General features: G+C 46.8%; 1 protein-coding gene across 1 annotated transcript in view; it reads right to left on the reverse strand.

The window, feature by feature from the left end:
* The window catches only part of MDN1 (midasin AAA ATPase 1), a 1,740,009-nt gene that overhangs the window by 386,828 nt on the left and 1,329,398 nt on the right, over nucleotides 1–23,783 (reverse strand). Inside the window, exons 69-71 of the mRNA XM_069235499.1 lie at nucleotides 11,181–11,305; nucleotides 9,059–9,205; nucleotides 518–627 (exon numbers count right to left, since the gene is read on the reverse strand). Of these exons, the coding sequence (XP_069091600.1) occupies nucleotides 518–627; nucleotides 9,059–9,205; nucleotides 11,181–11,305 (382 nt within the window). The remainder of the gene's footprint in view (nucleotides 1–517; nucleotides 628–9,058; nucleotides 9,206–11,180; nucleotides 11,306–23,783) is intronic.

A 23,783-nucleotide genomic window follows, 5' to 3' on the forward strand; every position in this document is an offset into this window, starting at 1 on the left:
CTAGCTTCCCGTTACCCAGTATTCTTTGGAACCTCAGGGAGAGTTTGTCAGAAAGGCATGGAACTGTGTTTAGTGCTGAGGCATCAAAGGCAGACATCGTGCAGGTTAGTAACTGACGTCACCTTGCAGCAAGCGCAGGACAGTTTAAACACTGTCATTTTACATGGTGACATCCCTGCGCACTGAAAAATGTTTTTGGAAACAAAATAAAGAAAATGGAACTGGGAAACAGTGGAGTGAAGCTCCAGATGCTCAATTAAAGATACAGAACAAGAGAAACTGAGGTAAGTGTGCCTGGTGGCACTTATGTATGCATTTCAGTGTTATGTCAATAGGTGGGCTAGAGTCAAGGTGGAGGTTGTTTGTGCAACAAGCCAGCCAGCGAGCAGAAGCTACTAAAAAGAGTTTCTGGAAACATGCTGGCACCAAGGGGGCATCACACAGTGAGGCACCAGTAATAGTAGTATCCAACATAAATTAGTGAAATGTTATCTACATGAGGGACAAATACTCTTACCTTAAGTTCTTTTTCCAGTGGCTGACGCAGTAGAGTGATTGTTGTCTGGATAGAATCTGAAAACTGTACATAATAATTATACAAATTCCACAGAACACTGCAGAGCGAATCTAAAAAACAAAAGAAAGTAAACTGTTAACCTGAAAGAAAATAATTTATTAAAGGTCATACACATAGTTACCCCATCAGTCTCGCAATCTGCAGGGGCAACCATATATACAGATGACAGATTTGTTTTAATTCATACTTAATTGGGAGGGGACAGCAATGCTATTCTAGAACTGCAGAATAGAGCACTGCTTTTCTTTAAGTCTCATATACTTCGCTGCCCCCAACATTTCAAACTTTATTACTTGGGCCCACTAATTTGTAGTAGACAATACATTCTAATACAATTCTTCAAGCTACGCAAGTAACAAAACGTGCACTCCACTCCCTTACTTTTTGTTGACGAAAGGGCCTATTTTTTTTTAAAGGCATGGCTATTGACTGTGTGTATTAAAACTGAATGATGCTACACATACTTAGATCAACAATTGTTGGTTATATTGCACCCCTGTGTCAACTGACCAGTAGTATGTGCATACATACACAGTTAGCACTTTGCACTAATTATTTTTTTTATCTTAAATAAATAAAAACTATGGATTGCTCGGTATCTGAGCCTGGTCCTTGACAGATTCCAGTGATGACAGAACATACATACATACATACATACATAGGGAAAATGTCACTTACCCAGTGTACATCTGTTCGTGGCATGTTGCGCTGCAGATTCATATGCTGTGCATTATCCTGCCATCTAGTGTTGGGCTCGGAGTGTTACAAGTTGTTTTTCTTTGAAAAAGTCTTTTTGAGTCACGGGAACGAGTGACTGCTCCCTTTCGGCTCCATTGCGCATGGGCGTCGACTCCATCTTAGATTGTTTTCCCCGCAAAGGGTGAGGTAGGAGTTGGTAACGTAAGGATACTAAAGGTGCCCATGCAATGGAGTAGAAATGTATGTACATAGTGTGTTTTAAAGGAATATATATTTACAATTTATATGCAACTAAAACGGCTACAGGCTCCCGGGGACGTGGGAGGGCGCATGTGAATCTGCAGCGCAACATGCCATGAACAGATGTACACTGGGTAAGTGACAGACTACAAAGCAGTAATCTCCCCAAAAGCGGTGGTCAGCCTGTAGGAGTTGAGATTGTCTGAAATAATGTTCTTAGTACAGCCTGTCCTACTGTGGCTTGTTGTGTTGCTAACACATCTACACAGTAATGCTTAGTAAATGTATGAGGCGTAGACCAGGTGGCTGTCTTACAAACCTCGGCATTGGTATATTACCAAGAAAAGCCATTGTGGCGCCATTTTTCCTAGTGTAATGTGCCCTTGGAGTAATGGGTAATTCTTTTTTAGCTTTAAGGTAACAGTTCTAAATACATTTGACTATCCATCTGGCAATGCACTGTTTGGATATAGGGTTACCTGCATGAGGTTTTTGGAAAGCTACGAACAATTGTTTTGTTTTTCGAAATTGTTTTGTTCTGTCAATGTAATACATTAGCGCTCTTTTAATGTCTAATGTATGCAATGCCGTTTCTGCTACTGATTCTGGTTGTGGAAAGAAGACTGGGAGTTCCACAGTTTGGTTTAGATGAAACGGTGATATGACTTTTGGTAAAAATTGTGGATTTGTACGGAGAACCACTTTATGTTTATATATCTGTATAAAGGATTCTTATATAGTAAATGCCTGTATTTTGCTAACTCTTCGTAGAGAAGTGATGGCTATTAGAAAGGCTACTTTCCACGTCAAGAATTGGATTTGACAAGAATGCATGGGTTCAAACGGTGGACCCATGAGTCGCGTTAGTACAATATTAAGATTCCACGAAGGTACTGGTAGTGTCCTTGGGGGTATGATTCTTTTTAGTCCCTACATAAAGGCTTTGATAACTGGGATTCTAAAAAGCGATTTTGTATGTGTAATCTGCAAATAAGCAGATATTGCAGTGAGATGGATTTTAATGGAAGAAAAAGCAAGATTTGATTTTTATAAGTGTAGTAAATAACTTACAATGTTTTGTATGGAGGCGTTTAGCGGCATAACATGATTAGCCTGGCAGTAGAAAACAAACCTTTTCCATTTATTAGCATAACAATGTCTTGTTGTGGGTTTTCTTGCTTGTTTAATTACCTCCATACACTCTTTTGAGAGGTTTAGATATCCGAATTCTAAGATTTCAGGAGCCAGATTGCTAGGTTGAGCGATGCTGGATTCGGGTGCCTGATCTGTTTGTATTGTGTTGTGTTAACAGATCTGGTCTGTTTGGTAGTTTGATGTGCGGTACTACCGAGAAGTCCAACAGTGTGCTGTACCACGGTTGGCGAGCCCACGTTGGTGCTATGAGTATTAGTTTGAGTTTGTTTTGACTCAGTTTGTTGACCAGAAAAGGAATGAGCGGGAGAGGGGGAAAAGCGTAAGAAAATATCCCTGACCAGCTGATCCATAGAGCATTGCCCTTGGAATTAGGGTGTGGGTATCTGGATGCGAAGCTTTGGCATTTTGCGTTTTCTTTTGTTGCAAGCAGATCTATGTTTGGTGTCCCCCAGCTGTAGAAGTGATCTTTTAGAATTTGGGGATGTATTTCCCATTCGTGAGACTTTTGGTGATCTCTACTGAGATTGTCGGCTAGCTGATTGTGAATGCCTGGTATATATTGTGCTATCAGGCGAATTGCCCAATGCCAAATATTTTGTGCTAGGATACATAGTTGTGACGAGTGCGTCTCCGCCTGTTTGTTTAAATAATACTTTGTTGTCATATTGTCTGTCTTGACAAGAATATGTTTGTGGGCTACAAGGGGCTGAAAAGCTTTTAGTGCTAGAAAGACTGCTAGCAGTTCTAAGTGATTTATGTGAAGTTGGTTTTGTTGACTGTCCCATTGACCTTGTATGCTGTGACTGTTGAGGTGTGCTCCCCACCCAATCATGGAGGCGTCTGTTGTCATAATGGCTTGAGGCACTGTGTCTTGAAATGGCCACCCTTTGTTTAAATTTACAGGGTTCCACCACTGAAGCGAAGAGTGTGTTTGGCGGTCTATCAACACTAGATCTTGGAGTTGACCCTGTGCCTGCGTCCATTGTCTTGCTAGGCACTGCTGTAAGGGCCGCATGTGTAGTCTTGCATTTGGGACAATAGCTATGCATGAGGACATCATGCCTAGTAGTTTCATCACAAACCTGACCGCATATTGTTGGTTTGGTTGTATGCTTGATTTTATATTTTGAAACGACTGGACTCTTTGTGGACTTGGAGTGGTACTTGCTCTTTGTGTGTTGAGTGTTGCTCCCAAGTATTGTTGTATTTGGGATGGTTGTAAATTAGATTTTTGGTAATTTACAGAAAACCCTAGTTTGTGCAGAGTATCTATTGCAAATTGCGTTTGAATTTGACATTGTTGTTGAGTGTTGGCTTTTATTAGCCAATCGTCTAGATACAGGAATACGTGCATGTGATTTCTCCTTATGTGAGCTGCTACTACAGCTAGGCATTTTGTAAATACCCTGGGGGCCGTTGTTATTCTGAATGGCAATACTTTGAATTGGTAATGTTTGCATTGTATTACAAACCTGAGGTATTTCCTGTGAGATGGATGGATGGGTGGGTATGTGAAAATACGCATCTTTTAGATCTAGTGTTGTCATGTATTCCCTTTTTTTTTAGTAAAGGGACTACATCCTGTAGCGTTACCATGTGGAAATGATCTGATTTGATGAAGAGATTCAGTGTTCTGAGATCTAAAACAGGCCTTAACGTTTTGTCTTTCTTTGGGATGAGGAAATACAGGGAGTAAACCCCCGTTCCTCTCTGGTGATAAGGTACCAGTTCTATGGCTTCTTTTGCTAGTAGTGCTTGGACCTCTATTTGTAATAGGTATAAGTGTTGTATTGACATTCTGTGTGTTCTTGGGGGAACATTTGGAGGGAATCTTGTGAACTCTATGCAGTAACCATGCTGGATAATTGACAGAACCCACATGTCTGTGGTAATGTGTGTCCAATTGTGGTGGTATTTTGTTAATCTCCCCCCCACTGGTGATATGTGTTGGGGAAGTGTGACATCGAAGTCACTGCTTGCTACCAGGGGTCTGATTGGCAGGCTGGAATTTCCCTCTTCCTTTTGTGAACTGTCCTCTGTAGGAGCCACGAAACCCCCCTCTCTGGTACTGAGACTGGTAAGTGGGTTTTGTTTGGGAGGTGGATGGTTCTGAGGGTTGCTGTCTAAACCCTCTCCTAAATTGTGGTTTCCTAAATGTTCCCCTGTATTGAGAGGAGTAGAGCGCGCACATGGCTTTGGCCGTGTCAGTGTCCTTTTTAATTTTTTCTATTTCGGTATCCACTTCCGGGACGAATAGTTGATGTTGATTAAACGGCATGTTCAATACCGCCTGCTCTATCTCTGGTTTAAACCCAGAACTTTGGAGCCATGCATGCCTTCTAATTGTTACTGCTGTATTTACAGTTCGTGCCGCTGTATCAGCAGAGTCTAGTGCAGAGCAGATCTGGTTGTTTGAAATGGCCTGTCCTTCTTCAACCACTTGTTGGGCACGTTTTTGATGCTCTTTGGGGAGGTGCTGGATGATATCTTGCATCTCATCCCAGTGTGCCCGGTCATAGCGGGTAAGGAGGGCTTGCAAGTTGGCAATTCGCCACTGATTGGCTGCTTGTGATGCCACTCTTTTCCCTGCCGCGTCAAATTTACGACTTTCCTTATCAGGGGGTGGCACATCCCCTGATGACTGCGAATTAGCCCGTTTTCTTGCAGCCCCCACAACCATGGAGTCCGAGGGAGCTGTTGTGCAATAAACACAGGGTCTGACGGGGGCGGTTTATATTTATTTTCGACCCTTGGCGCGATGGCTCTCCCTTTTACTGGATCTTGGAAAACCTGTTGTGCATGTTTAAGCATGCCCGGTAACATTGGCAATCTTTGATACGATGCATGTGTGGATACCAGAGTGTTAAATAGGAAGTCATCTTCCACTGGTTCCGAGTGCATTGTCTCATTGTGAAATGTTGCGGCTCTGGCCAGTACCTGCGTGTAGGACGTACTGTCTTCTGGTGGCGAAGGTTCTGTCGGATAACTCTGGACTGTTGTCCGAAACTACTGGGTCGTATAGATCACAGGGGTCCGTATCGTCTTGAGTCATCCCAGTATGTGTGGGTGACTGTGCCACTGGTGACAACTGTGGTGATTGAAGTGGGGACGTTTGTGGTGAGAATTGTGGGGGTGGTGACCTTTCTCTAACCACCTTGGCTTTTGGTTGCATCCCAGTCTCGTGAAAAGCCAGTTTTCTTTTGGACTTGAGCGGAGGGATGGTTTGTATTTTCCCTGTGTGTTTCTGGATTTCTAGCCTTTGCTGAGTTTGATCATGCTCTTCTAAATCCAGTTCCTGCTCAAATCTGTGCTTTTCTTTGAGCTGTAGAGAGAGCCCCTATCGAAACCCCGATGGAGATTGTCTGTTTTGGTTCAGAGTAGCTTTTTTGAGATTTACTCGACTCGATTATTCGATGCTGACTCTTTTTGGTGCCGGTTTCTCGACCGGAGTTGGAAGTCTTCGACACTAATTTGGCCTTTTTCAGTGCCGATGTTACTTGGTCACCGTCTTTTCTGTGGGTTGAGCCATGGCCTTCTGGCAGTGGCGTCCCCAAGGCCTTTTGTTTCTTGACCTAACCTTGGGTGTGGGACGGGGCAGGTGTGCTCACTTTTTGTGCCACCGTCGGTGGTCGATCCCCGTCGGATTCATCCGAGTCCGAACCCTGGATGGATAGCCACATTTCTTCTTCGGCGTCGAGATGTTGTGACTGTTTCGACGCCATCTTTAATCGTCTTGCGCGTCTATCTCTTAAGGTCTTCTTGGATCGAAACGCTCTGCAGGCCTCACAAGTATCCTCTCTGTGTTCGGGAGATAAACACAGGTTACAGACCCGATGCTGGTCTGTGTAAGGATACTTGGCGTGGCACTTCGGACAGAAACTGAAAGGGGTCCGGTCCATTAGTTCTTTCTCGACGGGTGTGGTCAGGCCTACCAGGCCTTGGTTAAGTACGGAAGCCCCGAAGGGCCGCCGAAGCGGTGTTGTTCTCAGTGCCGATGTGATGATACTAAACCGGTCCCGAACACAAACAATACCGACGAATTTCAATGATTTTCAAAGTTTCCCCGATTCGAATTACGGAGCGAAGAGGAACACGTCCGAACACAATGGCGGAAAGAAAACAATCTAAGATGGAGTCGACACCCATGCGCAATGGAGCCGAAAGGGAGGAGTCACTCGGTCCCGTGACTCGAAAAGACTTCTACGAAGAAAAACAACATGTACCACTCCGAGCCCAACACTAGATGGCAGGATAATGCACAGCATGTGTATCTGCAGCTACACATGCCATATATATATATATACACACACACATCGAACATACATATATAGATAACCCAAAGATGCAAAAACTGCCTGCCTGCTCCTGTCCAGACAAATGCAATGATTCAACTCATCCTGAAGCTGTGCATCCTCAGAGGGCCGTGGAGGGCTGCCAGCAGTTTGCCAACCAATCAGCATCTCTCTTGAAGTGGAGGAGCCCCTCTTCTTCGGCCACCGACAGCACAGTCCGGTTCAGCAATCTGCTGACTACTGCATCCACCAACGCAGCAGCAGCCCAGGAGGAGGTCACTGAGTCTCCAGGAGGTCAGCCCCGTCAATCCATCCAGTCTTCGATATGCTTATCCACCCCGGAGTGAGAGTATAGCAGCCCAGTAGGCAGTGGGCCGTGATGGATCACATTGTCAGCCTGAGGGGAACATGCGCTTTCCAAAGACTATAAAGCAGTGGTATTCTCTATCCAGTGTGGTGGTAGGAAAGGCATGGAGGTTGAGCTTGCTCGTGGATGCCTCCCCCACCAAGCTTTCTGGGATAGGATGCTGTGTTTGAAAGACCAGAACGCTGAACGCCATGACTCGTTTACTAGGTGCCCGGAACTTGGCTTCGCTCTTGTTCCAAGAAGGGTGTCTATAAGAGCCTCATTGCAGAGTAGTAGGGGATTAAGTGTTAAATTGTCCAGGTTGGATGACTTCAGTGAGAACACTGGTTTTCACCTTCACAGCTCAAGAACCTCAGCTGCTCTCTGCAACACTACTGTGAAGAAGGCACTTTTGTAGCTGGTCCCTGTGGGGGCAGGAGAAGAATCCAGACCACTTGCATCTCACCGTAACAGTTATCATATAGGGTATAGCAAATTCCTCCCCTTCATCATAGTGATAGTTACAGGAATTTGTACCAAAAAGATTAAAGACAATCTGGGCCCTTCCTTGAGGCAATGTATAAGAATCTGCTGAGTTGCTGGAAAGCAGCTGGCCAGTGGAATTGGGGGACATTCTTGTTCAAAGCCAAAAAGACATCAGCTCAGAGTTGGAGAGCACTACTTGTTATGCTTGTCATCAAGCGTCAAAGCTCCATGGTCAGGCGTGGGCCATGGCGCAAAGAAAGACAGATGTCAGCACCAGAGCTGGCCCTTAACAGATCTAGATGTTTCAGTAGGTGCTGTCAGCAGACTAGCCAGAAGATTTCCAAGTATGGGTCCTCGAGGATACCAACAGACTGGGAGCATGCCAGAGGGAGCCAGCAGTGTGCCAAAGAGGTGGCATAGCTTTGTAGAACTTGAGGATTTTCAGCACTACAGTTGAAGGACAAATAAAAGTCAGGCTGTTCTGGGGCAACCGTCTGAATTGGCTCCAAAGAAGAACACATACTGGAGTGAGACCAAGAGGCACGTTTACGCTTGTGCAACTTCTCAGAAGTTATAGAGTGGTGAGAAGGGAAAAAGTCCCTCTTGGACTTATTTTTTGACCTACCCAAGGACTTAGAAATCAATGAAGATCTGCAGCAGGAATGAGAGCTTCTCTTTGACCGTTCACTGAACGACGTCTTCAGGTACTTTGGACGTACAGCTCTGCCTTGTGGTCAGTCCCAAATGGCCTTCAGATTCAACAAGGTGCAGGCGCTATAGGTCTTGGAGTAGTGTTCGGATTCCAAGCCCCAAAGACAGATCTGTGGAAATGTGTCAGACATTTGGTAGTGACAGTCTGAGTCTAAGTTTGAACCGGTGGTTTTCGGGGAAGACAGATCCCATGCACACTGGTAGTTTTTATTAATTTTGTAGGAATGGCCTTGTCAAGAGACTATGGGTAGCTCCAGATACATGTCTGGTGGTGGGGAAAGTAAGGAACCAATGCCAACGAGCATGCACGGCAGGCTATGTGGCTCTGCATATTACTTTTGGAGTGGAATGACACTGGCACGAAGCAGTATGATGCCACCTACTAGCACTGTACTGATAACGTTTTCCCCAGATCGAGCCTGATGCCAGGGAAATATTCAGATGTTAGAAGTATCCATGAGAAATGGACAATTAAGGGAAGAGAGAGTGTGGGTTAATTCAATCCAGTAGGATGTACATTCATAAAATGCTCTCCTGAAACAAATCACTTACCTTTCCCTTCAATCTGAGGCATCAGCAACACATGACAATGAAAGACTAGAAGCATCTGAAGGCGGGTGTTGAATTCTCCAAGTGTAGCACCCTCGATAAATGCCTTCAGCGTGCTGACCACCGATGGCAATGTTAACTTTTCAGCTCCTGATAAAAATTAAAACATAAAACAACAAAACAAAACTGACTTAGACACCAAATACAATCAAGGAGAAATTGGCAGAATTTGTAGAATACAAGAATAGATAGGGTTTGCAGTCAATATATTATCAACTGTAGCAACAGGCTGCCACAGACCTACCAGATTTCACTTCGGCACCACTGAAGGATGCTTTGAGATCATCACAAAAAAAACTATGATCAACCCAACGCCATAAAAACTTCATTAGTTAACATTTCCAGGCTTCATGGAATTCAAGATTCAAAACAATCTTCAGGACCATCCACAACAAGCCAGAACTTTTGATTTCAAGAATGAAAACTCTTCATATTATGCTGAATGCACTGCAAGAAGCATTCTCCTCACAATGCTAGACATGCCGAAAAACATACAAAGGAAAAGGTAAAAAGAGAAGCCTTCATTACATATGCACCCAGGCTGTGGAACGTTTTCCAGCTGAAACAAATGCTGCCTACTCCCTTCAGCAAAGCACGTAACACTTGCCTCTCTCCACCTATTTTCCAGCCTCTGCAACTACCCTGATCTCTTCACTACAGCCCTCACTTTCTCACAGACAACACCCAGGACTTGTGTAAGCTGCAATGAATGACTTTTGCAGCTAGGCATAACAGAAATCTCACATCACCTTTCTCGGTTAGGTACTCTGTTGCTCCTAAGTGATATGTCTATACCATATAACTGCCATCCACTAAAAGTAATTATGATATTTAAATATGATTGAAAGAGAACAAAAGCCCCCCGGGACGTAATTTTCACCACTAGCAACCTGTAAGTAGGGAAGACTGCCAAAACGGATTCCAACAGTCAGACCGGGAGAGCTCGTAATTTAAGGTTGACTAACAAGCATTTCTGATGTAATTCCTGTATTCAAATACATACAATTAAAAATACACAGATAAGAGGTAACGCGATAATGTAATTTTTGGTAAGAGACAAAAATAATAGGGTCACTTCTAGTGATGTGCAGAGGAACAAAACTGACACTGAAAGTTCTGCATGCTTGCAAAAATACATGACAACCTAAAATCTCACTACACAAAGATGAACAACAGTCAGACAACAGATGAAAAAGTACTTGCAGGTTACTCAAGTGGTGTTAATCCCAATGCAAAGTATTACTTAGGGCTCAGTATTTTGAGAGTCAAGTCTAGGTTCTTATCAGCTATCAAGATGACAAGGGCTACAATGTTACACTTCCATTTAAGGTGTAGAAAAATAATGGGAACGTAAGTGAAAGCAATCTGCGAGAGGGGCTTCCTTCCTGTGGCAGCTATGGGCCATTTGATGAAAGTGTAAGGTAAGTAGAAAAACACCACAAGGTAGGTGTGTAACGTCGTAGTTTATTTCTTGAAGAATAAGTGCCGTGTAGTCACCCCAGGATGCTCGCAGGCAATTCTCTAACAGGCAAACTTCAACAACATTCTAAGCATCTCTACTAACAAATGTTATACAAACAAACCTAGAAACACATAACATTAAAGGAGAAGCCTGCAAATACTTGGAACCACAATATTTTAATACTAAAATATTACAAAGTGCTTAAATAAGAATTTCTGAAGATCCAAACATCACAACACAAGCATGAGGTGTTACCTTTATAAAGCCACAGAACTGCAACTTGATGTGACATTTCCCAAAGGTGTCATAGGGCATGAATACTACACACAAAAGGAAAGGACGACATGGCACCAGTTCTGCCCATATCTGATGCGAGGGAACAGAGGAAAATCTCAAGCAGAGTTTCTGGCAAACAGGTTTGAAGCTCTAAAACTTCATTATTCACTTGATGATATTTAAATGACTATAAGGCAACCATGTGAGCACCAGTATAGATGTGCTGCTATATACACAATAATTAAGGACTCCTAGTCCGTAGGTTATTTTGAAAAGAATAGGTTTCTTCTGACAGTGTTGTGTTTCAGCTACGAAAAATAAATTTACCTTCTGCATTCTCCTCCAGTTGGTCCTGCATGTAATTTTCAATCAGCTCATAAATGGAAAACCAATAACGAGAGGACTTCAGGGCATGTCGCTGGACTGCGTTGTTGAGGCCAAGAGACCAACAGCTGAAATTATGAAAGATGAAAATGCAGTCAGTTGACATGAAGCATTTATATTTGACTGTTTGAGCCACAAAATCCTGCTTCTTTCTGTTATTCTACTGGCAGGGCACAGGCTACTTATTGTCTCAGGTTGCGAAAGGGTCACGACTCAGGAAAGATTTGGATATGAATTCTAAAACTCAAACTGAAAGAAGAGTAACTAAACAAAACAAAGGTAACCTCAGAATAACCAGTGGAAACAATTGTGGATGATCATTAAATGTTTCTTATACCACGTATGACCTACACATCAGTGATAAGTAAAGCAGGGGAAAAAGTATGCTAAGTTATCATTCATACTACCAAACCCATGGGTATCAAAGTCACCTAGTGGTTTACCAGAAAAGTGTGTTCTCATACAGGCGGCGTGCACCTCTGATGGATCAAAGTCCTTTACATGGCATAGAAATGAAATGCTGACCTACCATATTAATATTTTTCTGGCTTTTTTCTTTGTTTTGGTCTAGGTCAACTATTTGCTAATGCAGTGGAAGATTCCCCATCATCTTACTGAGCTGTGCATTAGCTAAGCTCTGCAGATGAAGAGGCTTTGGAGGTACCAAAAGTGAATGCTTGATGTAACAGAAGGTGTATACTCCCTGTTTACACAAGTGCTAAAGGGACAAGCAATGAGATTACAGTCCACAGGTGTACCTTTTTGCATCTTCAGCCTTCCAAAAAGTAGTAACACCTTGAGAGAGCAAAGCAGAGGCATCAAATTCCTTACTCCCTTGATATAGTGAAACGCAACACTCTCTCCTCTGCCACAAAAGTGTCTTTTTAATGAGGCTAAGTCAGGTCCAGATCAACAAAACACTTAGTCCACTTCAACGTGGTCTTTCCTTAGAACATGTGCTATAGGAGAGGAGATACAAGGCACAAAAAAGGAACATACCCACTTCCTGAATCAGAAGGGAATTAGAGTCATCAACATGCCAGACCTTTGCCTACTTCAACTGCCTCTACTGGCACTTGGTGGCTCCCTAAGAGAGCAGGCGTCATTGACTGAAGCTCTTGATGGATGGAAACCATGCATCAAGCTCAAATACGAGTCAGACAATCTTTGCAACACTGCTGGTTCAAACTAAAATTAGGACCGCACACAGCATTATCTTTATAGTGAAGCTGAACAGATGCTTTTCTGCCTCAACACGAGTGAGCCAACACTACTCCTGGCCTACCAGTATCGTAAAGGTATAGCTGCCCAGGTTCCTACCCAGCGAGAACCTATATTTTGTTTGGAGCTATGTGTTTTATATAAGGGCTCCTTTCAAATAATCAAAACATAGTCAATTCATCTTTATTCAGTTTCTGAAAGAAAAACACATAAAAGGCAGTAAAATACAATCAAATATTTTAAATAACTGTTTAAAACAATCAAATACATTTAAAAATTACAGATTTTCATTGCTCGCAGACAGGAAAGGTTATTACTACAGTGACCATAATTCAACACTAGATCCACAGGGATTAAATTAGACTAGACTAATGAGCAGCGATAACAATTCCAATATAATGGCTCCTAAAAAATCACGTAATATGTAAAATCCTAGCTGCAAAGACCTCACACACTGAGCAGGAGAGAGGCCCATAGGTCAACTCATTATCTATTTCCTACATCTTGCTGCCACTTTAAGAAAAGAACAACCACTAAAACACATCAGAACTGTCTGGAGACAGTAGGTAAAACAGCACATCTCCGCACTTCTGTAATATAACGTTTTAAAATTGGTTTTAAGTAAAATAGGAAGAATGATCTATTTAATTTACAAACAAAACGCGAAGTGCAGCAAAGTTTGAGAAGACAAGGTGTCATAAGGACAGGTCAGTGCACACACTGCCTGATGGTTAAAACCTTCTGGAAAGCTAAAGAGTTGTTGTAGGAAGCTGGCTCTGTGTATATACTATATCTAAATGAGATATAATGTGCAGAGTCCAGGGGTTCCCCAAGAGGCTTGACAGAGGTAATAATAGATAATACTAATGTTCTAATTGTGGTTGTGTGGTTGAGCAGTTAGGCTTATCAAAGGGTAGTGTTAAACATTTGTTGTACACACACAATGTGTGTACAACAAATAAGAAACACACACACAATCACTTAACTCCAGACCAATAGGATTTTATATAGAAAAAATATATTTTTGTTACTTTATTACTAGAACACAAAAGACTCAGTTCAGAAATAAATACTGTTGCAGGGAAGTACTTGGCATAGACATTAATGTAACTGTTTCACTTTGGTCAAGTAAACAGTTTTTACGAAAACAGAATATCTATTTTAAAAGCGGACACAGTGCATTTTCAGAACAGTTCCTGGGAGAAGAAAATAAAAGTACAGTTTTAGAAGTGAGTACACGACTTACAGTTCCAGTCTCTGGGTTATAGGTAGTCCACTGCCGGGGGTTCAACCCCAAACACCCATCACCAGCAACACGGTGCTGGCCGGCTGTAGAGGTCAAAGTTGAGCAATTTTAACATGGGCTCCTTTCGAGACGGGGTACTCAGAATTCGGTCTGCCAGCAGTTAAGTACCTGCAGCTCGGAGCGCAGACCAGGGGGGAATTAGAGGAGCTACTGGAGGGGCCCCAAGTAGGCACCAATCCCACACCCTCAGCGGCGTGTTTCTAATGCAACTCAATGAGGGGACCCCGGTGATCACTCAGGCACTACAGGCGAGGTCCTGGGGGGGGGGAGACAGGGGAGTGTCCTCTCTCGGGTACACCACCGGTCGGACAGGGAAGAGGCCCGCATGTTGATCGTCACTGCACCAGGTGTCGATTTCTCCAAGGCCTTGGGGCAGCAGGTGCAGTGGGTCCTTTGGCGTTGTTTATTTTCGTCCAGGGCAGTCGTGGTTAGGGGAGTTCTCGGGATTCTCTCTGCAGGTGTCGTCGTAAAGGGGTGGAGAGGTCAAACCAGGTTGGGAACTTGGTCGCCATCGCCTAGGGGTCCCTCTCTGGTTGGATAGGCCACCAGGACTCAGGCCGTGAGCTTTGGGTGCAGAGTGGTTAGGACTTATGGTTCTGGCGTGAGGTGGGAGTTCTTTAGAAGAGGTTTCTTCTTTTCTTCTTTGGACAGGGCCGCTGTCCACAGGAAGTCTTGCTCCTCTGTGATGCAGGCAGTCCTCTGGAGGTTTTTCAGAGGTCGCAGGGCCTGCAGGACGCGTCACCTTTCTTCTGGAGGTTCTTTGAAGTAGGAGACAGGCCAGTAGGGCTGGGGCCATATCAGTGCCTCCTTTCATTCTCTGCTGGGGTTTCAGCTAAGCAGTCCTTTTTGTGAGGTCGTCAGTAATCTGACTAGCTTGGTTCAGGAAGCCCTTAAATACAAGATTTAGGGGCGTTTTAGGGCTCTGAGGGCAGTAGCAAATGGCTACACCCTCCTTGTGCTCACTCCCTTTGGGAAAGGAAGCACATTCCTATCCCTATTGGCCCTGCTCCTCCAAACCAAGATGGAGGATTCTGCAAGGAGAGGGCAACATCAGCTCTGGACACCTTAGAGGTGGTCCTGGCTGAGGTGGTGACTCCATATTTTTCCCAATTATCTCTCTGGACTTGCCGCCAAAAGACAGGGCTTTGTCTGGGGGCTGGGCATCTCCACTAGCTGGAGTGCCCTGGGGCACTGTAACAGGAAGCCTGAGCCTTTGAAGCTCACTGCTAGGTGTTACAGTTCCTGCAGGGGGAGGTGTTAAGCACCTCCACCCAGTGCAGGCTTTGTTTCCGGCCTCAGAGCATAAAGGCACTAACTCCAGGTGGTCAGAAACTCGTCTGCTAGTGGCAGGCTGGCACAGACCAGTCAGTCCTACACTAGAGGATTTGGTAAAATACAGGGGGCATCTTTAAGATTCACTCTGTGTGCATTTTTTAATAGATCCAACACTAGCATTAGTTGGGTTTATTATTCTGAGAAGTTTGATACCAAGCTCCCAAGTATTCAGTGGAGCCATTATGGAAGTGTGGAGTTTGTTTTGACAAACTCCCAGACCATATACTCTTTATGGCCACACTGTACTTACAATGTCTAAGAATGGACTTAGACACTGTAGGGGGCACATTGTTCATGCAGCTATGCCCTCACCTGTGGTATAGTGCACCCTGCCTTAGGGCTTTAAGGCGTGGTAGAGGGGTGACTTACCTATGCCGCAGGCAGTGTTCTGTGTGCATGGCAACCTGAGGAGATTGCCATCGACTTTGCCTTTTCTACCCATCAACACACACAATCTGCAATGGCAATGTGCATGTGTTAGGTGAGTGGTCCCTTAGGGTGGCACAACACATGCTGCAGCCCTTAGGGACATTGTCTGGTCACCAGGCCCTTGGTACCACTGGTACCTTTTACAAGGGACTTATCTGTGTGCCAGGGGTGTGCCAATTGTGGAAACAATGGTACATTTTTAGTGAAAGAACACTGGTACTAGAGCCCGGTTAGTAGGATCTCAGCACACTTTCAATCATAACTGGCATCAACAAAAGTTCGGAGGGTAACCATGCCAAGGAGGCATTTCCTCACATCCTCTATGAGTAGCGTCTCGAGCACCAGAGAACCAACACTGCAGGGAGGACTCCCAGGCCACTGGGACCTCATGAGTAACCGGAGACGACCCCCCCGGACCGCCACAGCGACGCATGCAGAGAGGATCCAGAGGCTCCCCCTGACTGCGACTGCCTGGAACAAAGAACCCAACGCCTGGACCAAGCACTGCACCCGCAGCCCCCAGGACCAGAAGGAACCGAACTCCAGTGCAGGAGTGACCACCCGGCGACCCTCTGCCTAGCCCAGTCGGTGGCTGGCCCGAGAATTCCCCCTGTGCCCTGCCTGCACCACTAGAGTGACCCCCCGGGTCCCTCCATTGATTCCAATTGAAAACCAGACACCTGCTAGGCACGCTTCAACACTGCAACCGGCCGCCCCTGTGCCGCTGAGGTTGTGTTTTCTGTGCCTACTTGTGTCTATCCAGTGCTCTACAATATCCCCCTGGTCTGCCCTCCGAAGACGCATGTACTTACCTGTTGGCAGAATGGAACCGGAGCACCCCTGTTCTTCATAGGCACCTATGTGTTTTGGGCCCTCCTTTGACCTCTGCACCTGACCAGCCCTGTTTTGCTGCTGCGCTGACTTTAGGGTTGCCTTGAACCCACAACAGTGGGCTGCCTAGGCCCAGAACTGGTACTTGTAAGTGCCTTACTTATCTGAAAAACTAACCAATACTTCAAGAGTAGTACATAGATGCCGCCTCAGCACAGTGATGTCACTTTCTTTTAAGGACTTCCACGCCAAAGCACAGGGCCGCTAAGAACACCGAGACTGGTGCGCCAGAGCTAAGGATCTGAAGGGGGAATCCCGGTTCATTGAAATCAGCTCGCAAGCGGGGAGGATGGGTGGGTCTGAAAGGAATCTGCAACTAGAATATGTCTCTACCAGATATTTCGTTACTCAAGGTAAGTAACTTGTACATCTGACAGAGACTTCTAGATGCAGATTCCTTACCACAGAACAGATACCCAAGCAATGCCATCCTCGGAGGTGGGCTGCTAACCAAGATCATACTAGAAAGTCCTGCATGACCAAACAACCAAAGTAGCTGTTCCAACGGACCTGACTGTCCAGACAGTAAAGTTTAGCAAACGTGAGCAGGGATGTCCACGTAGCTGCCTGGCAGATATCCAGCACAGGAACTCACCGTGCTAACACAGTGGAAGCAGAAGTTGCTCTGGTGCAACGATCACACAAGCCCTCAGGGGGTTGCTTCTTGGCCAAAGCGTAGCACATCTTGACGCAAAGAAGTACCCATCGAGAGATGGTACGTTTTTGCACTGCCTTCCCTTTCTTTGCACCCACATACCCGACAAACAGTTGATCAACCACCCAAAAACCTTTAGTACGTATTTAGACAGTACGCCAATTCTCTTTTTGAGTCCAGAAGGTGGAGCATCTCCTCCTCATGAGAAGGATGTGGGGGTGCATAAAAAGTAGGCATGGTGATGGACCTGCCTACATGAAAAAGTGTAACAACCTTGGGAAGGAGGGAAGCCTTAGTGCACAACACCACTTTGTCAGGGTGCACAGACAAGAATGGAGGCTTGGAAGAAAGAGCTTGAAGCTCACTCATTCTGCGAGCAGAAGTGATGGCAACAAGAAAGACAGCCTTGAAAAGTGAGGAGCCGTAAAGGCAATTGTGCATGGACTCAAAGGGAGTACACGTTAAATAAGTAAGGACAAGACTGAGGTTCCACTGGGGCATGATAAATGGAGTGGGAGGAAATAAATGGGTGAGACCTTTAAGGAATCTATTCACAATAGGAGATTTACAGAGTGAGGACTGATCAGGTAGCCTAAGAATAGCAAAAACGGCAGAGAGGGAGGATCAACAAATTTGTTTGGTACACCATGCCACAAATTTATGCCAATGACAGAGGTGCATACCGTTTTAGTGGAGGGATGCCTGGCTGCCAAGAAAACATCGCAGACTTCAGATGGAAGAACCAAAGTCGTCAACTGCCGCCGCTCAATCTCCACATATGAAGGCAGAGATTGGACAGGTTTGGGTGGAGAACCGTCCCCTGTTGCTGCAACAGAAGATCCGCCCGAAGAGGCAGTCTGAGTGGAGCATCGTTTGCCATCCTCAATAGCTCTGGATAACATACTCTCTGTGCTCAGTCTGGATCCACTAAGATAACTTGGGCCCGGTCGTTCCTGATCTTCTTGAGAACTCTGGGCAGAAGTGGTATCAGTGGAAAGGCATAAAGGAGGCCGGAGTTCCACTCAAGACAAAAAGCATCTCTGAGCAAGTGCCGCCTTGGAAACTCCAACATGCAAAACAGCTGACATTGAGCTTTATCTGCAGAGGCGAACAGATCTAACCAAGGCTGTCACCACTGCTGGAAGAGACCCTGAGCCACCTCCAGATGGAGACGCCATTCAGGATCAGCTGTGCATCGATGGCTGAGTTCGTCCGCTCTGGCGTTGAGAGAACCTGCCAGATGTTAACCACCAGGGTAATTTCCTGATGTTCCAGCCATATCCAGAGGTGTAGTGCCTCCTGACAAAGGTTACAGGACCCTACCCCCCCCGTTTGTTGCAGTACCACACGGCAGTAGCATTTTTGTCCATTAACACTTGCACTATTTTCCCTTTGAGAAAGGGAAGAAATGCTTTCAACGCAAGCCTGATCGCCCGGAGCTCCAGCAGACTGATATGGAGTCCAGACTCCGCGGGAGACCGGAGGCCTCTGATCTCTGCCTCTCCCATGTGGCTGCATATGTCAACCTAGAAGTGATGCATCTGTCACTATAGATCGATCTGGTTGGGGAAGGGAGAGGGATCTGCGTGGACCCAAAGCGGATTCGAAAGCCACCACTGCAGGTCTTTCGCAGTCCCCTCAGAGATCTGGACCATGTCGGAGAGATTTCCCTGATGCTGTGCCCACTGGAACTTCAAGTCCCACTGCAGAGCCCGCATATGCCACCTGGCATGTGTCACTAGCAGGATGCAGGAGGCCATGAGGTCCAGTAGCCTCAGAGTCAGTCTCACTGAAACCCAAGACAGAGACTGAAAGATTGGAATCATAGCCTGAATATCTCGGACTTGCTTTTCAGGAGGATAAGCCCGAAACTGCAGTGTCCAGAACAGCTCTGATGAAAGGGAGCATCTGAGAGGGAGCCAGGTGTGACTTTGGCACATTGATAGTGAACCCCAGCATGTGCAGGAGGCTCAGCATAGTCTGAAGGTGTGAGACAACTTTCTGGGGTGAGTCCGCCTTCAACAGCCAGTTGTCGAGGTAGAAGACTGAGACCCCCTAACCTACGCAGCTGAGCTGCAATTACCTCCTTCACTTTTGTGAAAACCCGAGGGGCACTCGTAAGGCCAAAGGGGAGCACGGTAAACGAATAGTGGCCGTGACCTACCACGAATCGCAGGTAACATCTATGGGCAGGCAGGATGGGAATGTGGGAATAAGCGTCCTGCAAGTCCAACGCTACCATCCAGTCCCCTGGGTCTAAGGCAGACAGGACCTGAGCCAGGGTGAGCATTTTTTATTTCTCCTTCTTGAGGAAGTAGTTGAGGTCTAGGATAGGACATAAGCCCTTGTCCTTTTTCAGCAATAGTAAGTAGCAGGAATACCAACCACGACCTAGTTCTGGCACTGGGACCTTCTCTATGGCTGCCTTGGCCAAGAGAGCCAAGACTTCCTGGCGAAGTGCTAAATGATCCTCCGGAAGTTGGCTGATTGATGGAGGCATGGCTGGTGGAGCAGGTTCGAAGAGGAAGGAATAGCCGTATCTGTGAAACCCACCTATCTGTAGTGATGGATTCCCAGTGGGGCAGGTGATGGCGAATCCTGACGTCAACTGGATCGGAGTGAGGGGATAGACTAGGAGGGTTTGGAGGCTGCAGCAGGGGCAGGGGTGGACTGGGCAGACCTCTGGTTCCGTGTCCCACGCTTACGTGGGATTCCGCGTCCCTGGCCATGCAGCGGCTGAACGGCATGGATGTGTCAGTGGCTGGCTGGGGGACACAACAGGGAGCCCCTTCCGTGGCCACAAAAGGGGCGAAAAACAGACTGTTGGGGGTGAGGGGAAGTGGAAAGTCCAAGGGACTGAGCCGTAGCCCGGGAGTTCTTGAATCTTTTCAAGGCAGAGTCCGCTGTGTCTCCAAAGAGATGGAGCCAACAAAGAGCATGTCCATAAGAGACTGTTGGACATCCCTTGAAAAACCACAAGTACGCAACCAGGCGTAGCGTCTCAAGGCCACCGTCGTAGCAACTGATCTGCCAGGAGTCAGTCATGTTAGCTCACATCGGATAGTGAACTTCGCCGCATCTCACCAATCGTTGACAGTTTGGAAGACAATAGCACGGACCTCCTCTGGTATCTGCGGCAGAACTTGCGCAACGGTATCCCACAGAGAGTGGGTATAGCGGCCAAAGAGGTATGCAGTGTTCACGGACCGCAGCGCGAGACTGGAGGAAGAAAACATCTTCTTGCAAAATTGTCCCAGCCTTTTTGATTCCCTATCTGGGGGTGCAGAAGGGAATGCGCCTGAGGAAGAGGAAACCTGGATGTCAAGACTCTCAGGCGTGGGGTGTTGGGACAGAAAGTTAGGGTTGTTCGGGGCGGGCTGATGGCGACGTGCAATAGTCCTGTTCACAGGAGTCCCTGTGTTGGGTTTGGACCAAGTACCCAAAAGGACATCGGTGAGGGCTTTGTTGAATAGCAAAAGGGGCTCAGATGTGGATGACCCTAGCTGAAGCACCTCCGTCAGGAGATTGGACCTCACCTGTACAGTAGGTAGCTCAAGGCCAAGGACCTCAGCCACCCTACTGACCACCATAGCATAAGTTGCTTCCTCCGCGTAGCCAAGGTAGGAGGAGACCGCATGCCAGCGTCTGGAGAAGTGTCCAGTCCACTGGCCTCACCCAAATCCTGTGCCCAGTCCAATAATGGGTCATCCTCGTAATCGTAAGTGTCCACAGGGACCGCTCCAATCCTTCCCCGAATTCGTACCCATAAGGAAAGGGTACAAATCCGACCTGGGGTGAGTAGACCCCATCAAAGACAGGCGGCTGCCGAGAGGATCAGGTCGACATCGATGGTGGGCACAACCGACGTCGGGAGCGTCGACAATCGAACCAGCGCTGGAGAAGGTCTCAGTGGGACAACCACTGTGTGTGTGGATCTGGAGGGGACCTCGGTGGCCGAACCCGAACCCGCAGGCATGGAACCCAAAGGCTCTCAACTGAACCCCTTGGGCCCGAAGGCGCCCTCTCAGGGTCAGTCTGCCCAAAAATGAGGCGCATGGCCTCATCAAACTCCTTCAATTGGGCAGGGGTCACTACGGCTCCCAGAAATTCGGGGAATTGCAGAGAGGAACCAGAAGGAGGCTCCGAAGACGGAGGCCTGGGGCATCGACGCTCCTCCCGCGTCACATCAGCTGAGCGACGGGTTGAAATCAAAGGGCATCGGGACCAGTTCAACTACTACTACTTTTTCTTACCTGTGCCCTAAGACTTGGAGGAAGAAGAATGGTGGTGGCTCCACGAACGGTCTGGAGACCTTCCCCTCGAAAGAGACCGGGACCTACAGGGAGTCGAGCGCAGGGCCGCCCTGAGCTTGAGGGACTACTCCCTCATGGCCTTCGGGTGCCATTGCCCGTCACTCGGAGCACGATGTCGGGTCGTGGTCGTGCTCCAAGGACCACAAACAGACCCGATGCGGATCAGTCACCGACATCATTTGGTTACAGTCCTCGCACGGCTTGAAACCGGTCTTCGAGGACATCTTGACACACCAAAAACTCACTAAAAAAACTTGACAAAACGGTTGAACTCAGTCAAAAAGAGACCAGGGTAGCTCTCTCCAGATCAGCGCGTGGCGCGGAAAGAGAAGAACTGACGTCACTGCACTGAGGTGGCATCTCTCTATTACTCATGATGTCATCACAGTGACTACGATGTCAATGACGCGAGCAGAGTCGACAGACGCCAACTACCGACGCACAAGGGTATTGCTCGAAGAAAAAAATTATAGCTCCAGTCAGACGCCTGGGGGGAAAATTCTAAGGTAAGGAATCTGCAACTAGAAGTCTCTAACAAATATTTCAAGCTATAGTAAGAATGTGGATTGTATTCAAAGAAGTTCCTGTTGCTGTCTGACAGATGTCCAGGACAGGAACCCCACACGTCAATATGATGGTAGCAGCTTTGGCCCTCCTGGAATGGGCTCGCAGTCCGAAGGCTACTTTTTGCCCAATTGTAGGAAAATGCCACTGTGGGCATGGTTACCCCCTACGTTTTTGCCTTTTGTTGATGCTAGTTATGCTTGAAAGTGTGCTGGGACTCTGCTAACCAGGCCCCAGCACCAGTGTTCTTTCCCTAAAACTGTACCTTTGTCTCCACAATTGGCACAGCCCTGGCACACAGATAAGCCCCTTGTAAATGGTACCCCTAGTACCAAGGGCCCTGTGGCCTTGGAAGATCTCTAAGGGATGTAGCATGTATTATGCCACACTAGGGACCCCTCACTCAGCCCATGCACACTGCCTCACAGTTTGTGTGTGCTTGTGGGGAGAAAAAGACTAAGTCAACATGGCACTCCTGTAGGAAGTTGGCTCTGTATATACTATTTCAAAGTAAGAAATAGTGTGCACAGAGTCCAAGGATTCCCCTTAGAGGTAAGATAGTGGCAAAAAGAGATAATTCTAATGCTCTATTTTGTGGTAGTGTGGTCGAGCAGTAGGCTTATCAGAGGGTAGTGTTAAGCAATTGTTGTACACACACACACACACACACACACACACACACAGGCAATAAATGAGGAACACACACTCAAAGACTTACTCCAGGCCAATAGGTTTTTATATTGAAAAATATATTTTCTTAGTTTATTTTAAGAACCACAGGTTCAAGATTTACAGTAAACACTTTAAATGTAAGGTACTTCACTTAGATACTTTAGGAACTTTGAATGGAAACAATATTATGTACAGTCTCTGTAAAAATGGCAATAAGCTATTTTCAAAGTGGACACAGTGCAAAAATCAACAGTTCCTGGGGTAGGTAAGTAAAGGTTAGATTAGGTGGTAAGTAAAACACTTACAAGTCTCAGTCCTGGGGCATAGGCAGCCCACCGTTCGAGGTTCAGGGCAACCCCAAAGTTACCACACCAGCAGTCAGGGCCCGTCAGTTGCAGAGGTCAAAGAGGTGGCCAAAACACATAGGTGCCTATGGAGAACAGGGGTGCTCCGGTTCCAGTCTGCCAGCAGATAAGTACCTGCGTCCTCGGGGGGCAGACCAGGGGGGTTTTGTAGAGCACTGGGGGGGACACAAGTAGGCACTCAAAACACACCCTCAGCGTCACAGGGGCGGTCGGGTGCAGTGTGCAAAGCAGGCATCGGGTTTCAGGTAGGAAACAATGGAGGGACCCGGGGGTGCAGGCAGGCACAGCGGGGGCTTCTCGGGTCAGCAACCACCTGGGCTAGGCAGAGGGTCGCCTGGTGGTCACTCCTGCGAAGTTCAGTTCCTTCAGGTCCTGGGGCTGCAGGTGCAGTGTTGGTTCCAGGCATCGGGTCCCTTGTTACAGGAAGTCGCGGTCAGGGGGAGCCTTTGGATTCTCTCTGCAGGCATCGCTGTGGGGGCTCAGGAGGGTCATCTCTGGTTAATCACGGGCTCACAGTCGCCGGGGAGTCCTCCCTGAGGTGTTGGTTTTCTGCAGGTCGAGCCGGGACGTCGGGTGCAGAGTGTAGAGTCTCACGCTTCCAGCGGGAAACATGAAGTCTTTGGTTTTGAACAGGGCCGCTGTTCACAGGAGTTTCTTGGTCCTGTAGTCCAGGGCAGTCCTCTGAGGCTTCAGAGGTTGCTGGTCCCTGTCGGATGCGTCGCTGGAGCAGGTTTTCGAAGTTGGAGACAGGCCCGTAGGGCTGGGGCCAAAGCAGTTGTCGTCATCCTCCTTATC

Source organism: Pleurodeles waltl, chromosome 5 (genome assembly GCF_031143425.1).
Source record: "Pleurodeles waltl isolate 20211129_DDA chromosome 5, aPleWal1.hap1.20221129, whole genome shotgun sequence".
NCBI classification, from domain to species: Eukaryota; Metazoa; Chordata; class Amphibia; order Caudata; family Salamandridae; genus Pleurodeles; species Pleurodeles waltl.